This window comes from Oreochromis aureus, linkage group 20 (genome assembly GCF_013358895.1).
Source record: "Oreochromis aureus strain Israel breed Guangdong linkage group 20, ZZ_aureus, whole genome shotgun sequence".
NCBI lineage: Eukaryota > Metazoa > Chordata > Actinopteri > Cichliformes > Cichlidae > Oreochromis > Oreochromis aureus.
Window position 1 is genome coordinate 36453947 of NC_052961.1, and position 15744 is coordinate 36469690.

The following is a 15744-nucleotide window of genomic DNA, read 5'->3' on the forward strand; positions in this document are numbered from 1 at the left end:
TGTGTTGTTTAGAAATATAATCTGTTAGCTTCACCTCCACCTCCAATTTTATTTTCATCCAGCTTAAAAGTGTATTCTCGATTATTTTGTCAAGAACACACATCTTCCTTCAGATTACATTCATGTTCAGATCAATTAAATTTTATTTTATTTACATATTCTTAAATCACAACCATTGCCTCAATTAATAATAACTAATTCACAAGTACACATGCAGGATCTCTTGTGCCCATGCTTTCCTACTGCTGTTCATTTTCAGGAAACCAATCGCATACTGGTATGAAGACAAATTTCTGGTCTTCTTCTAAATGAACAGAACAACTTGTCACCAGCTTCTGGAACTTGTATCACATACTGTACTTCCTCCAATGCCAATTTGATGATTTCTTCATAAGCAATTCAATCACCATTCACCCCTGTGTTACAATGCCCAACTAGGAAATAATAAACTACACATTTATGGGGCTCCATGGTTGCCTCACAGCAACAATGTCCTGGGTTCAAATCCACCATCTGACCTGGTCTTTCTGTGTGGTGTTTGCACGTCTGTCTGTGTGGGCCATCTCTGGGTACTCCAGCTTCCTCCCACAATGCAAAAGTAAGTATTGTCGTAACTGGACTGATTCTTATATAATGCTTTGCTAGTCTCCCAGATAGCTCAGGGCACCCTATACAACAAGCCTCACTCACCCATTCACACCAGCACTTACTCAATGCTTAAGTGCTTTCAAAGTAACATTCAGATTCCGATGGATTGGGGTCGCCCAAGGATATCTTGATGCATGTTCAATTATCCACGTCAGGAAATCCCAAAGAGTTGATTCTGTTCATCTGGATGTTTTCAGTGGGAGAAATGTTTCGTCACTCATCCAGGTGACTTCTTTAGTCTCAGCTGACTGCAGGTTTCCCTGCACTGATCAATGTTCATGAGTCCCATTCACAGAGAGTCGGGGAATGGCTGCAATCACAGCATTGTAAGATGGTGACAAATGGACCCTTAGGCCCCCTCCTCGATTCAGAGATGGTTTTTCCTTTTTCACGTAAATGGCCTCCTTGACTCCCCTGCTCAATCCAGTGTTGCTCCCTTTCCAGGATGTGTACATCCTCATCCTTGAAACCTCATCACTGGCCACTCTAGGTGTAAATAGACTGTGGAGTACTGGCCTAACTAGTTAGCTCTTCTGTGTTGTGCCATCCTCGTAGCCAGAGGTTGTTTGGTTTCCCCGATGTCCAGGAGGATTGTTATGTCAATCCCCCTGGCACTTAACTGGAACTCTTTGTGCTGGGGGACTAGATCCTTGGGGTGGACCAATTTTAGAGTGTTGGATGCTGTGGACTTTACTGAGACAGGCCAAAATGTTTGTCTGCGGTTGCTCATGCTACATGCCTTAGCTCCTGCTAAGAATGTTCAGTAATTTGGAATAAAACAGCACATCTGGATGGCTCAAAGTTTTGAGTACAATACCAAAACCTGGCTGCTTTCCTTTACAGAGCCAAAGTTCATAGAGCATGTTCAGAGTGAAGCCCTACATATTTTCTCTCCTTAACCTCCTAAGACTTGAACTCTTTCATGGCATGCATTTTTAATTTCTCTTTGATATTTGGGCTGATTGGGACCTGATGAATGTAAAAACAAAGAATTACCTGATTTTTGTTTCTGAGAAAAATGAGATCCACATCAGAGGACATTCGTTTTAAATTTCAATGGAACAGTTGCAGTATAATGTCCTTGTAAGTGGATATCAGGCCCTTGTAGAACAAAATTTAGTATTTTGGTCTAGACAACACAAAATGTGATGTCCACATATGTGGACTGCAGGTCCTAGGAGGTTAACAATGGTATTTTGATGAAACAGAACATAAATCAGAGAGAGGGAGTAGAATAACAACATAAGACTCCTGTATGGATATGCACACAATGACACACGCACACACACACACACACACACACAGTTTCCAGAGCATTTTTTTGTACTTTTTCTTTACTAGTGTATCTATTACATCTCACAAATAATAAAGCAGATCTGAAGATTTATTATTAAAATCTGAATGTCACAATATTAAAAGTTTTTCACCTGCTAATTTGCACCCACCTGGCAGAATCCTTACTGAAATTAACTGGTTGCATCTTAGTTTATAAATTAGGTCATTTTTTCAAGTGCTTTTTATTGTGATTTCAACCTAATGCCTGGAATACCATCACATGAAATGTACTACAGAGCTGTATGCTGCATCCTGTAGAGCTATTTTAAAGCTGTACATAAAAACACTGTAAACTGTGATGGTGTAGGAAGTCTAATTTATAAAAACACATGAAAAACGACAAGAAAGATAACTCTGAGCAGCAAAACAAATTCAATTTCGTATTATTTATATGGCACCAAATCACGACAATAGTCACATTACAGAGTAAGGTAGAAGGTAGAGGTAAAGATCCTACAAATTAACACAAGATGAGGAGAATCCCCTCAGGCAGACCCAGACCCTCGGGATGACAGAGGCCACTGTCATTGGCCACCATTCAGAATGGTGAAAGTTATGTTTCAGTTATTACTCTTGTTGGATTAGTTACTGTTTTAAAACAGTTATTGGACAGCATGGTTTTTATTTTGGAGACTAATTGCCTGTAGTCTGTATTCAGCTATGTCTTGTCCTATGACAAAAGCACCTCCTGCAACCCTAAATTGGATAACCAGAATAAGTGGGTGGCTGGATATATTGTGTTTATTTTATTCTATTGGAATTTTTAAAAAGTATAACTTGTTTTTAATTTTCATAATTTTTGTTATAAATATAAAAATGTAATAAAATATAACAAGCCTTTGTAAACTGCCAGATCAAGTCTATTTTAGTCATATAGCAGATTTTAAATCTTTAGAATCCAAAATTTTTCATCTAGTTTTAGTCTTACAATACAGATAAATCACAGTAATGAAAAATCTGATGCTTTATTAACTATAGACCATAGACTGTATGACCCCCACTCTGCCGCCCCAACACACACTTTCCTTCAAAGAATCATTTGATGAGGTTGTTCCTGTTTGCAACAGCTCAACTATATCATGCAACTGAATGAAATAATCTGAGAGTTGAGTTTCAAAGTAAGATAAGATAACTCTTTATTGTCATTGCACAGTCATACATAGTACAATAGTACAATGAAATTGGAAAAACTGTCCTACGTCGGCACTACATATAACACAACACGACACGATACAACACATCACAACGCAACACAAACAACACAACACAGTATAATAACTTAGTAATAAAAAAGAAGAATAAGTGTATTTGTATTGCACACTGTTATTATTGCACATTAATTATTATTGCACCTTGTTATAAATATAAATATTATTACTGTTTTTACCGTTGTTACCTCCCCTCCCAAAAAGTCCAGGTAGGTAGCCAGTCAGGTCAGCTATTTGCATTGATTAAGGCTATTGCCCTGTTGTAAAAGCTGTTCTTGAGTCTATTTGTTCGGAACCTCAGCAGCCTGAACCTCCTGCCAGACGGCAGCAGCTTAAACACCCAGTGTCCTGGGTGTGTACAGTCCCGTAGGATGCTGCACGCCCTCTTGAGACAGTGAGTGCTGTACAGGTCCTTCAGGGAGGGAAGAGGATGTCCAGTGATTTTTTGGGCCATATTGATGACCCTCTGGAGTGCCTTTCTGTGTGCTGTGGTGCAGCTGGAGAACCACACACTGATGCAATATGTCAGCACACTTTCAATGGAGCAGCGGTAGAAGACGGTCAGTAGCTCCTTCTTCAGGTCCATTTTTCTGAGGATTCTCAGAAAGTGGAGACGCTGTTGGGCCTTCTTTAAAACCGCAGAGGTGTTAGAGCTCCATTGGAGGTCTGTGTCTATGTGCACACCCAGAAACTTGAAACTGGAGACCCTTTCCACACACTCTCCGTTGATGCTGATAGGCTGGAGCTCAGACTTCCTCCTTCTGAAATCAACTACCAGTTCTTTTGTCTTGGTGGTATTGAGGTCCAGGTTGTAGTCTACACACCAATCTGACAGCCTCTGAACTTCAGCTCTGTATACCATCTCATCTCCCCCAGAGATGAGCCCCACCACGGTGGTATCATCTGCAAACTTGATGACTGTGTTGTCTGGGTGGGTATTAACACAGTCTTGTGTGTACAGAGTGTACAGTAGGGGACTCAGTACACAGCCTTGTGGAGAGCCGGTGTTGAGGCTGAGGGCTGAGGAAAGATGAGGCCCCACTCTAACTCTCTGTACACGGTCTGAGAGGAAGTCTCTGATCCAGCGGCAGGTGGTAGAAGGAAGTCCGATTTCCAGCAGTTTAACTATTAGTCTGTCCGGGAATATCGTATTGAAAGCAGAGCTAAAGTCAACAAAGAGCAGCCTGGTGTAACGGCCCTGCACTTCCAGGTGAGAGATGGTGGTGTGGAGCGTTGTAGCAATGGCATCTTCAGTTGATCTGTTAGCTCTGTATGCGAACTGGAGCGGGTCGAGTGTGGGTGGCAGGCAGGACATGATGTGACGTCGGACCAGTTTCTCGAAGCACTTCATTATAACAGGTGTTAGAGCAACTGGTCGGTAGTCGTTGAGGCTGCTAATGTTAGTACGCTTTGGCAGTGGGACAATTGTGGCCGACTTTAGGCACGGCGGGATGCAGGACTGGGACAGTGAGGTGTTGAAGATCTTAGTGAAGACCCCAGCCATCTGGTCTGCACACTCTTTTAGGACCCTTGCGGTTACCCCATCTGGTCCGGCGGCCTTCCTGGGGTTCACTGCCCTCAGTGTGCGCCTCACCTCATATTCCTGCACTATGAGGCTTGGGCTGCTGCTGTCCGATGTTTTTGCTGCTGCTGCCTCTGGTCCCTTCACCTCAAAGCGTGCGAAGAAGTGGTTCAGCTCCTCCCATAGCGCCGCTACCCTCAGTCAACGTGGTATTGCAAGGTTTGTAGTTGGTTAAGTGCTGAACTCCCTGCCATACCTGTCGTGAGTTGTTGTTGCTGAAGTGGTCTTCGATCCTTCTCTTGTACACTGCCTTGGCTTCTCTGATGCCTCTTTTCAACTCAGATCTGGCTGAACTGTAATGCACACCATCACCGGATCTAAAAGCGGCGTCACGTTGCTTCAGCAGGACCTGGACCTCTTTAGTCATCCAGGGTTTCTGGTTGGAATACACCCGGAGACGTTTGTCCACAGTGACACTGTTGACACAGAAGTTAATATATGAGAGCACTGATGTTGTGTGCTCTTCGAGGTCCTGATGTTCGAACACGCTCCAGTCCGTGTTTTCAAAACAGTCCTGCAGCTGATGTGATGCACCTTCTGGCCAGGTTTTCACAGTTTTTGTGACTGGGGGGGCTCTTCTCCTAACGGGAGTGTATACAGGGATCAGCAGCATGGACATGTGGTCTGACAAACCTAGATGTGGTAGAGGGGTTACTCTGTAGCCTTTTTGGATGTTGCTGTATGCTTTATCCAGTGTGTTTTTCCCCCTCGTTGCACATTTAATATGCTGTTCAAATCTGGGGAATACTGACCTTAAATCAGCATGGTTGAAGTCCCCAGCTATAATGTGCACTGCGTTTGGATGGGAATTCTGCTGATTGCTTATTGTCTTGTGCAGCTCCTCCATGGCCGAGTTAGCATTAGCATCGGGTGGTACATACACGGCCGTTACCATGACAACAGTAAATTCGCGAGGTATGTAGACGGGTCTGCACTTCACAGTCAAATATTCCAAATCCGGGGAACAATGGCTGTCTACAGTCTTTGTGTTTTTGCACCAGCTGTCATTGGTGTAGATGCATAAACCCCTCCTTTGTTCTTACCGGAGTGGCCGTTCCTGTCGTGATGGTGGACCGTGCAGCCTGCTAGCTCAATAGCCGAGTCCGGAATTGATGGCTGCAGCCAAGTCTCTGTGAGTAATATTATGCTGCTGTCCCATACACACTTGTTGACTGCAATCTGTAATCTCAGTTCGTCGATTTTGTTAGTTATGGACCTGACGTTGGAGAGGAAAATACTCGGAAGTGGTAGCTTAAATGGCTGTTTCTTTAGCCGTGCTAGTGGGCCCGCCCTGCAGCCACGCTTTTGCCTCCTGATGTGATCAACAAGGAAGCAAAGCAAATTACTGTCTTAGAGAAAACAACTCTAAAACATATAAACTTGTCTTACTCCTTGAGTTAAAAAAAAAACTCTTTTGGCCCTATATCTTTTCATAACATAATCTCCCCTAAACCTTCGTTGAGATTTTTAAACTTCACAGAAATTTTTAGAGTCTCTGTGTTGAATACTCACTGCAGAAGGTCCCAGCTGGAAGCCCTGCACAGTGATCCGCACCGTATCTCCCACTTTGGCTTTACTGGGACTCATGGACAGCTTAGGTCCTCTGGGAGCAGCTAAGAGGAAAAATGTAAAAATAACACAGTGAACACTGAACACATGTGACTGGATTTTAAAAAAAACTCTGTTGGCATGTTAGCTCAGCCAGTTAGTGAATGACTCACCCAATGTGACCTCAGCTTGCATGGGCATGGATAGAGCTGGGTGGTTGACCTCACAGCTGAACAGAGCCTCATTGTCCAGCTGGGGGTTGAGGCTCCAGGTTAGCATGGCTCTAACCTCCATGGTGCCATCGCCAGCTGCCTGCTGCCGGTGATAGAAGTAATAGAGAGGGTCAGTAGTCTGAACCCAGCGGGGAAATTCCCTGCTCACTATTGTCTCAGGGATCATCTCAGTGGTTTCTTCAGGATTCAGTTCAGACTCTTCTTCTTGGCCCTGAGAGCCAACAGGTCCATCATGGCCTAGCCAAGCCTGCTTCTCCTCTTGCTCCAGCAGGGACTTCTGGAGTTTGGTGTCATCGACATCTCGACTGGTCAACATCTGGGAACTCCAAAGCCCTTCCTGGTTCATAGTCCAGCTCTTTTTGTGACCTGGGCTCTTACTTTGGACTCCTACTGAAGAAAAAGACTGGGCTGTTGGCACAACATCAATAAGCTCACCATCTCTCTTGAAGTATACCTAAACAGCAGAGAGAGAAAAACTCACTAGGCATTTTGAAGACATTTAATCATAAGTCAACTTCATCTGGAGAATTCCATTGTGGGTGTTAAAGTTAGTAGGATAGCGGAGAAATGTGAGTCTCATCCACAGCTGTAAAATATTTAAAAATGCTGGCAGCCACCAGTGCTACCCCTCAGCCTCCTCCTCCATAGATCTATGGTTTAAATCTGAAATCTCCCAGGTGATTTTCAGAAAAGTTGACCTCTGACCTTGAACTTGAAGTTGAGGTCACCGAGATTCAAATGCATCCGAGATTTTTAGTATTTGCACCTGCGCTATTAATTAATTTGGTCCATGCAAGTCCATGCCGCCTGTTTTCCCACCTGCCCAGTAGATAATAATAACTCATCAGCCTTTTACGGCTAAGCAACAACCAGGAGAAATCAAATAGTCGTCAGGTTGTAATTTGTTGTAATTCGGGAGTCGGTAGTGCTAAGACAACTTTACATACAGGATTTGTGCCCCGTGTGGCAAAATGTTTAGATTCATCTTTGTTTTTAATCATTTAGGTTTAGGCATCCAAACAGGGCTGTGACACATGGCTTACAGTGCAGAAGGGGGAAAATGAAATAGGAACAGGGTGAATAACAAAATCTAATCATCCTTTCAGTGTACATAGAGCTTTTGTATTTTGCTATAAGATGGGTCTGCATTGTTCTTGCTCTATTGCTTTTTTATTTTGTAGTGGCATTTTCAGCCAGAATTGCATCCATCTATTTTCTTCTGCTTATCTAGTTCAGGGTCACTGCCTGGGATAGGGCTGAAACTGTCTCTGCTGAGGGCAAGAGGGAGGGAGGGAGGGTAGCCAGAATTTTGTTTCTAAAATGACATTGCCTCAACAATGAAAAACAATGTAGCTGCAATGTACATGTTGCTGTATTCCCAGACAAGTCAGTGGGAAGCTGCTGTGTTTATCTTTTTCATTGCATAGTCGAGTGCCCATAGTGATTTTTGCATTGTCTTATCATTGTCTCGGTTAAATAAAACGAACTTTTGAGGAGCAGCTGCAGTGAAGAATACTGAGCAGCCGATGAGGAACTGGAAAGCTGGCTGCATAAGTGGAAAACACAAAATTGTACTGTAAATAAAGACGCTGTCACTTTGCTGCTGAGTGTTGGAATTTTCCTGCTTACAGCCACATAATATTCTCTAATATTAATTCCCAATGCAATTAATTCCCAAAGCATGTTCAAAAGAGTGCATCCAGGGTACAGAACACAGTTTTAAATAGCTTTTTTGTTTCCAAATTTCCAACTGCTGTAGGGTGCATCAAGTAGGGGTTATTGCTCTTTTTATGTGAGCACCAACCAAATCCAGCAGTGCACACAACATTAATTCTGCAGTGAAAGTAAGAGCAGAGTTTTCAACTCTATCAGGGAAATATTTGAGTTGTTTCCATATTCATAAATAGGCAGATGATCAACAATTACGTTCTCCCTCCTCACATACTTAGCAGTGAAGCAAATACCAAATCTTTCAAGAGAGATAAAGACAAAAAAATTCTCCATCTCACCATGGGAGCTGGTTTTGCTCCTGTAACAATGCAAACCAGAGTGAAGTTTTGAGCCTCGTAACGGCTGAATGGAGCTGGGCTGTTGGCCACCACCACAGAGATAGACTTTGGAGGTACTGGAGAGAAAATACAATGGCCAAGGCAGTCAAAGAGAAAGGTGCTTTCATTTCACTGTGTTTTAATGAAGCTGAGCTGACACTGCAGTGCAAACACCTTGAAGAGCAAAAATTTCAAAACATTACAATAATGTTTTTTTTTTTTTTTTTTTTTTTTTTTACTATTTTTACATCTTATTACCCCAATCTAATGAATTCTTCCTGTAAAATATACACCAATGGCAAATGATAACCAAACTATAGCTATAATGAAATACTTGACAATACTTCCATAAATAGCTACAGAATTTAGTAAAAGATATGCATGGTGCCAAGAGAAAACCACTGATACAGCCAGAGATGTTCATGGGACAAAATTAATATGAATACGTACCTATGACAGTGAGGGTGATACTGCTAGAGGCTAGAATAACTTTGTCTCTGGAATTTCTGTCATAAATCCCTACATGGCACTCATACAGGCCATCATCCTCCATGTGAACTTCTGGAAGTCTGTTCATGTACAGAGTTACAAGAATAACAAAGGATGATTTTTCTTAACAACTCTGATTTTCTGTGGAAAATTGTCATAAAGCATAAAAAAACACTATTTCAGTGTACTAGTCTCACCGCACTGTTGACTGGTATACTAGGACCTCCCGTTTGTGGTTGTCCTCCATGTGGGAGTAGCTAGTGTTGTACATAGCATCATAGCTGAAAATCTTTTGCTTGGCACTGGCTTCTTCAATAATCTGCAAGGGAGAAGTACATTAGAATTAGACTCAATTGAACTAGAGGAGGCGCACAATGTAGACATGAATTTATGGACGCCTCAGCTTCCAAGTTGATACACCTATGGTTTCAGTTTCAAAATCTTATGTGACTTCCTTCTCGAGTTATCGCTTTACAAGATTTCAGAAAGCTTGACCTCTGACCTTCACTGAAAGGTGACTGAAAGGTCACTGAAATTCAAAATCATCTGAGAGTTTTAGTAGACACAACTATGGTATCAATTTGAAAGTCCTATATCAGCCTTGACATGTGCAGTTTGCCAAACCCAACATAAAAAAGTAAAAAATTTATTTCCAGTTTTCGATTAGTTGACTAACAGAGAGGTTGAAGAATATCTCCTTTCTTTGCCATGAGAAACTCTTGGGTGTCTTTGGCAAAGTATTGTAGCCATTCTGCTGAGTGTAACTGGTGTTTGCACCTTGCTGTAAACCCTGTATTTCTATTTATGAAGGTGTCTTTTGATTGTAGACTTTGAAAAAAATACACCTGCCTGCTTGCATCCTTGAATTGTCTATGTGATGACAGTGTTTTTCTTTGTTTTCAGTTTTTGAACTTCTTTTTATTCCCCTCAGTCACAATCAGAAAAATTCAGTCACTTATGTTTTCATTTCCTTTTAAGTTCATTTCATCCAGCTTAGGGGAACCGTTATGATTTGGCACTATGTGAATAAAAGTGAATTGAATTGAATTTCACAGGTACAATATAGGGTTGTCATGGTCCTGGGTCGCTGACCCAGGGTTTGGATTTTGTGTGATTTCAGTCCATGTATTCTGGCATCCTCATATACCACTACATGAAAAACTACAAGCCCCTATGAGAAAGCACTCAGCGAGAGGGGGAAGGAAAAAGAAAAACTTCCTTTTAACAGGAAACCTCTGCTGGAACCAGGCTCAAGCCACAACTGCTTTGTGGTGAGTGGAGGGAGACAGGATAAAGAAATACACTGTGGAAGAGAGCCAGAGATTTATAATAACTAATGACTGAATGCAGAGTGGCGTACAAACACATAGTGAGTGAAGAAGGTGACTGAAGAAAAAACCCTTCATAGTAAGACGCCTGCAGCCTAAGCCTACTGCAGTGTAACTAAGGGAGGATTCAAGATTACGTAATCCAGCCCCAACTACATACTTTGTCAAAAAGGAAAGTTTGAAGCCTAATCTTCAAAGCAGAGAGGGTGTCTGTCTCCTGAATCCAAACTGGAAGCTGGTTCCATAGAAGAGGGGCCTGAAAACTGAAGGCTCTACCTCCCATTCTACTTTTAAATATTGTAGGAACCAAAAGTAAACCATATAACCTGTTAAGGTAACTCCTCCATCACTAGATCTGTCCACACCTCCTCCATGCCTTTGCCAAGGACGCTGCAGGCTGCAGCGTGTCATACCTCCACTGACGTGCACACCAGGACACTGAGATGGGCAAGCAAGATTGCTGCTGACCCCTCACACCCCGGGCATCATCTATTTGTGACACTCCCCTCTGACAGGAGGCTGCTTTCCATCAGAACAAACTCATCTCACAGCATAAGTATAGTTCTTTCCCGATTATAGTTTATAGCTTCTTTTTGTGGGACTCCTCACGCAGATCACTGCTCAGTGAATATGTTACAGTAACACAGTTATTATACTCTTTGCACATCATGTCCTAGCTATATTTTGCACTCCCCTCACTCATAATCTTACATATTTGTTAATTTATAATTTGTATTCTATATCTGTAGGTACTGGGTATTATATATTTCTTTTATGTGTATTTATTGTTAATATTAGTACAGTAATGTATATATTACATATACTGTAAATACCTTTTATTCTGTGTCTGTATCACTGTTTCTTTGCACCATAACACCACAGCAAGATCCACGCACAAACTTGCAATAAAAGTCATTTTGACTCCAATTCAGTCTGAGAGCCAAGTGCTCAGTTGGGGTGATGCGGTGCTATTAGGTCTTCAAGATAAGATGGGGCCTTATTATTCAAGACTTTGTAATGTAAATGGACTGATTCTTATATAGCGCTTTTCTACTCTCCCGGAGTACTCAAAGCGCTCTATACAACATGCCTCATTCACACCCACTCATACAAGCACTTCTAAACTCAAGTGCAACCTAAACTACATTCATACCCCGATGAACGCATCGGAGAGCAACTCGGGGTTAGTATCTTGCCCAAGGATATTTGGCATGCAGACTGGGGAAGCCAAGGATCGAACCACCAACCTTCCGATCAGTAGCTGATCTGCTCTGCCACCTGAGCCACAGCCACCCCATGTGGCTGTGATGACAAGGATTTCGATTCTGCATTTAACAGGGAGCCAATAAAGAGAAGCCAGTAAGAGAAATTTGCTCTTTCTTTCTAGTCCCTGTCAGTACTCTTGTTGCAGCATTACACACACAAGATATTTACATGGAAAGTTTGTTAGTACTGTCACTGTGAGTGTCAAAGGAAAATCGTGTATATGTGATCAGCTACATGAAATGTATTCTTTTATTGATCACTAAGCAAACCACATGTCTACGTGACTTTTCACCTAATAACTTTTGACATGAACTCTTCTGTGATAACTTACAGCTTCCTCTTTCTGTTCTGGAGCATACAGACTTAGAAAAGGGGAACCTCAGCTCTGAGTTCTGAGAATAACTCTGTTATCTTTGTACACACACACACACACACACACACACACACACACACACACACAGACATACAGACACACACACACACACACAGACATACAGACACACAGAAAAGTATAAATAAAGCACGCAGACAGTGATGAGACGCAGATCCTGTGTTCCATGGCTGCCCTCGCGAGTTAAAGAAAATCTGCAGTGTTTGTGTTTTCTAACTCAGATGTCTCAGCTGAAGAACGCCAGGGTGATTTAAAGAAATCCCCTGTCAGTGAGCAAGCGAGATCATCATTCAGCTCAAAGCACTAACTTTACCTGTTCGCTTTCCCGAAACCACACAATCTCTCGCAGGCTGCCATCTGTTTGGAAGTTGCACTTGAGTGTGACTGTATCTCCAATGACGACAGGAGGAAGAGATTCAGTAGTAACGGTTAAATAACCTGCCAGGGAGAAAACAGTGGAAGATAAGACTCCTGCAGTGAATAGAAAGGTTCTGCACTGAGAAGCTTCTCACAGTCAATAGTCCTGTAGTTATGTGTGCCTATGCCAAGAGGCACACATATTACTATTCGTCGGATTTATTATTATTCTTATTGTGTGGATGCCCTAAAAGGGCTTCCACACTATTGAGTTCCTGTTTCTCTTTATTCTTTATTGTGTGGATGCTTTAAGGCATCCACATTATTGAGTTCCTGTTTCTCTTTATTATGTGTGCCTATGCCAAGAGGCACACATATTACTATTCCTCAGATTTATTATTATTATTATGATGTGTGCCTATGCCAAGAGGCACACATATTACTATTCGTCAGATTTATTATTATTATTCTTCAGTTTCCACCTGAAATTTTGCAGCGAAACTCGCCCCGCAGTTTTGAGACAAACTTCATATATGTTACCTCATTTTGTGCGGCTGGATCTGGAATGGTGTGCTATGACTTTTGGTGTTTATGACTATTATAGTTTTTTAAATATTAATATTTTAGTGAAAATTTTCCCGCACTCCTCTGCCAAACAGTTTTGACAATAGGGTTACATATGTTAGATCATTTTGTGCGGCTGGAGCTGGACTAGTATGGTACGACTTTTGGTGTTCATGACTTTTATAGTTTTTTAAATATTAATATTTTAGTGCAAATTTAGAAAGATTCTTCTTTTGGCGCCATAGAAACAGACTTCATTTGTGGTGTGTTGGCTCCATCTTTTGGTCCCACTGAAACAAATTTCAAACTTCATTTGTGGTGTGTTGGCTCTCTCTAGTGGTATGCCGGGAGTGGTACATCCTGTCTACCCTTATTTGGATATCGTAATGACGACAATATCAATGGCACGCACAGCCTCGCTGCTTTCAGGAACCACTGGAAGTTTTAAGGTTGCGCGAACCATTGAATAGTTACGGTAACCGCAATGCTTTTCATAGCATGCCTCTACCGAGTTAAACAATGGCGGACACCACTTCATTTTATATGTCTTTTATTCGTGTTTCTAGGTCACAAAATACACTTTTAAGATACTTTCAGGCGAGAATGTAGGTGTGTAAACTTCAAATATCTGCTCGTTTTATGGAGACATCCCATATTAGCGACAATTCTCTTACGTGTTGCTTATAGCCGGCTAGCTAGCTAGCGCCGCTAGCCTCTGCCAGTGAAACAATGGCGGACACCACTTGGATTCTATAATGCTTTTTTTTCGTGTTTCTAGGTCACAAAATAAACTTTTAAGATATTTTCAGGCGAGAATGTAGGTGTGTAAACTTCAAATATCTGTTCGTTTTATCAGGACATCCCATATTAGCGACAATTCTCTTACGTGTTGCTGATAGCCGGCTAGCTAGCTAGCGCTGCTAGCTTAGCTAGCTAGCGCCGCTAGCGACCCTTCGTGAAAAACCACCCAGGCTTGGCTGATAGTGAGGTGGCTAAAATTTGTTTCATCGCCCGATCGCCGGCAAGGGTCTGTGTCTTAGCTGGACTTATTTTTCGTTTATATGGGCCGATGATGCTGGTCGATGTGGAAAAATAAGTGAGTTGTTTGGTGGTGGAGCTACAACAGAGGGCAGCTATCCACGGTGTGTGACAGAAAGGACATGCGCGAGCGAGACATACAAGGCGGTGAGGCTACCGCCGATCGACCGTGTTTGCTAACGCGGAGGTCAATCGTGGATCAGGAAAGCGAAGGCAGGAGCGTGAGGTGAACTGAATTTCAGGTAAGAAGTTATGACCTGCATGCTATTTGGGTCAGATATAAACCGAGTTTAGGTGTAGTTTATTTTCGTTGTGCTGACTTTTTCAATCACTTACAATAACTCGTACTGCGTGCTAGCTAGCACGACGGAGTTTCTATACAGCTGTGTGCGCTAAGTTACCGATGTTACCGATGTTGAACTTTATGACAGCCTCCCTGTCATTCTCTCGCCTGTTGAAACTTCAGTCATGAAACTGATCAATGATCGGCTTTTCTCTCTTGTTTGTTTATCGCGCTAAACAACAGCAGCACGTTTAAGCTTGATCAGCTGTTGTTAGAATTCATTTGCTTTTAATTTCTAGTATCAGCTGATGTTTGCTGCAGCCACAGCTATAAAACGGCTGTTCCAAACCAGATGTCCTTACTGAATCATCAGAGCTGAACTGGTGATGGAGAAACAGGTTTACCCTTAGGTGACATGAATGAGTTGAAGGAAGTTATGAACTGTTTCTGAGAGACAAATATACACCAAGCTCCTTTTTGTGTAGCTGACAGCTGGTAACTGTGCAGGGGCGGATCTAGCAAAGCTTTTGCCAGGGGGCCAGGTAGGGCATTAACAGAGAAAGGTGGACACAAAGATATACTTTTCTTTCTTACTCTCATATAAAATATTTAGCTTTTATTAAATAGTTATCTGAATCTTACAACCAAAGTTTGTATAATAATACACAAGATTGGCTGTAGACCATTGTTCATCATTCAGAACACTGTGTAAAAATAACAAAAACAAAAGTGAATGCAAAAGTGCATAAATATTTATTTTACGTGTTTGATGTGTGTGTCGGGCGTGGTCTGCAGTGCCGCTGCAGGGGAGGTGGACCCACCTGAGCGGCACCTGCAATCACGCCTCTCGGGCATAGTCTGTGCTCTCTCGGCTGTTTTTGGGTGTGTGTCGGGCTGTGAGTTGAAAAGCTACAGCCGGCTGTTTGGGTACACCAACCATGTGTGAAAAGTGGTCCATAACGTAATGCTTCAAAGCGTGTTCATGCAAACATTGTCAGATCTGCCGTGGTACAATGGGACTTCTGCTCATGAACCTGTGTGCACAGCGTCTGCAAATCGGCGCTGTCTGAAGTAACTTCATCTTTACACAAAACTGTAAGCTGTTATCTGTGAAGCGTGGCGGTGTTTGTTTTACCATAGTTCATGGTGGAGAATGGGTGCTCTTCTGAGTTTTGCTCTCTGTAGCTGTATGAATGGCAAACTACACTGAATAGCAGCGGCATAGGCACACTTAAAATTTCTTCCGAAATTTTCGCTTTCTAGTTATGTGTGCCTATGCCAAGAGGCACACATATTACTATTCCTCGGATTTATTATTATTATTATTGTGTGGATGCCCTAAAAGGGCTTCCACACTATTGAGATCCTGTTTCTCTTTCTTCTTTATTATTGTGTGGATGCCCTAAAAGGGCTTCCACACTATTGA

The 15744-nt window shown here is 42.2% G+C and overlaps 1 protein-coding gene across 1 annotated transcript in view; it reads right to left on the reverse strand.

Moving 5' to 3' along the window:
- igsf21b (immunoglobin superfamily, member 21b) overlaps positions 1–15744 on the reverse strand; it is a 91898-nt gene that overhangs the window by 3242 nt on the left and 72912 nt on the right. Inside the window, exons 2-7 of the mRNA XM_039604701.1 lie at positions 12390–12580; positions 9289–9410; positions 9053–9171; positions 8564–8679; positions 6495–7008; positions 6286–6386 (exon numbers count right to left, since the gene is read on the reverse strand). Coding sequence (XP_039460635.1) covers positions 6286–6386; positions 6495–7008; positions 8564–8679; positions 9053–9171; positions 9289–9410; positions 12390–12580 — 1163 coding nt within the window. The remainder of the gene's footprint in view (positions 1–6285; positions 6387–6494; positions 7009–8563; positions 8680–9052; positions 9172–9288; positions 9411–12389; positions 12581–15744) is intronic.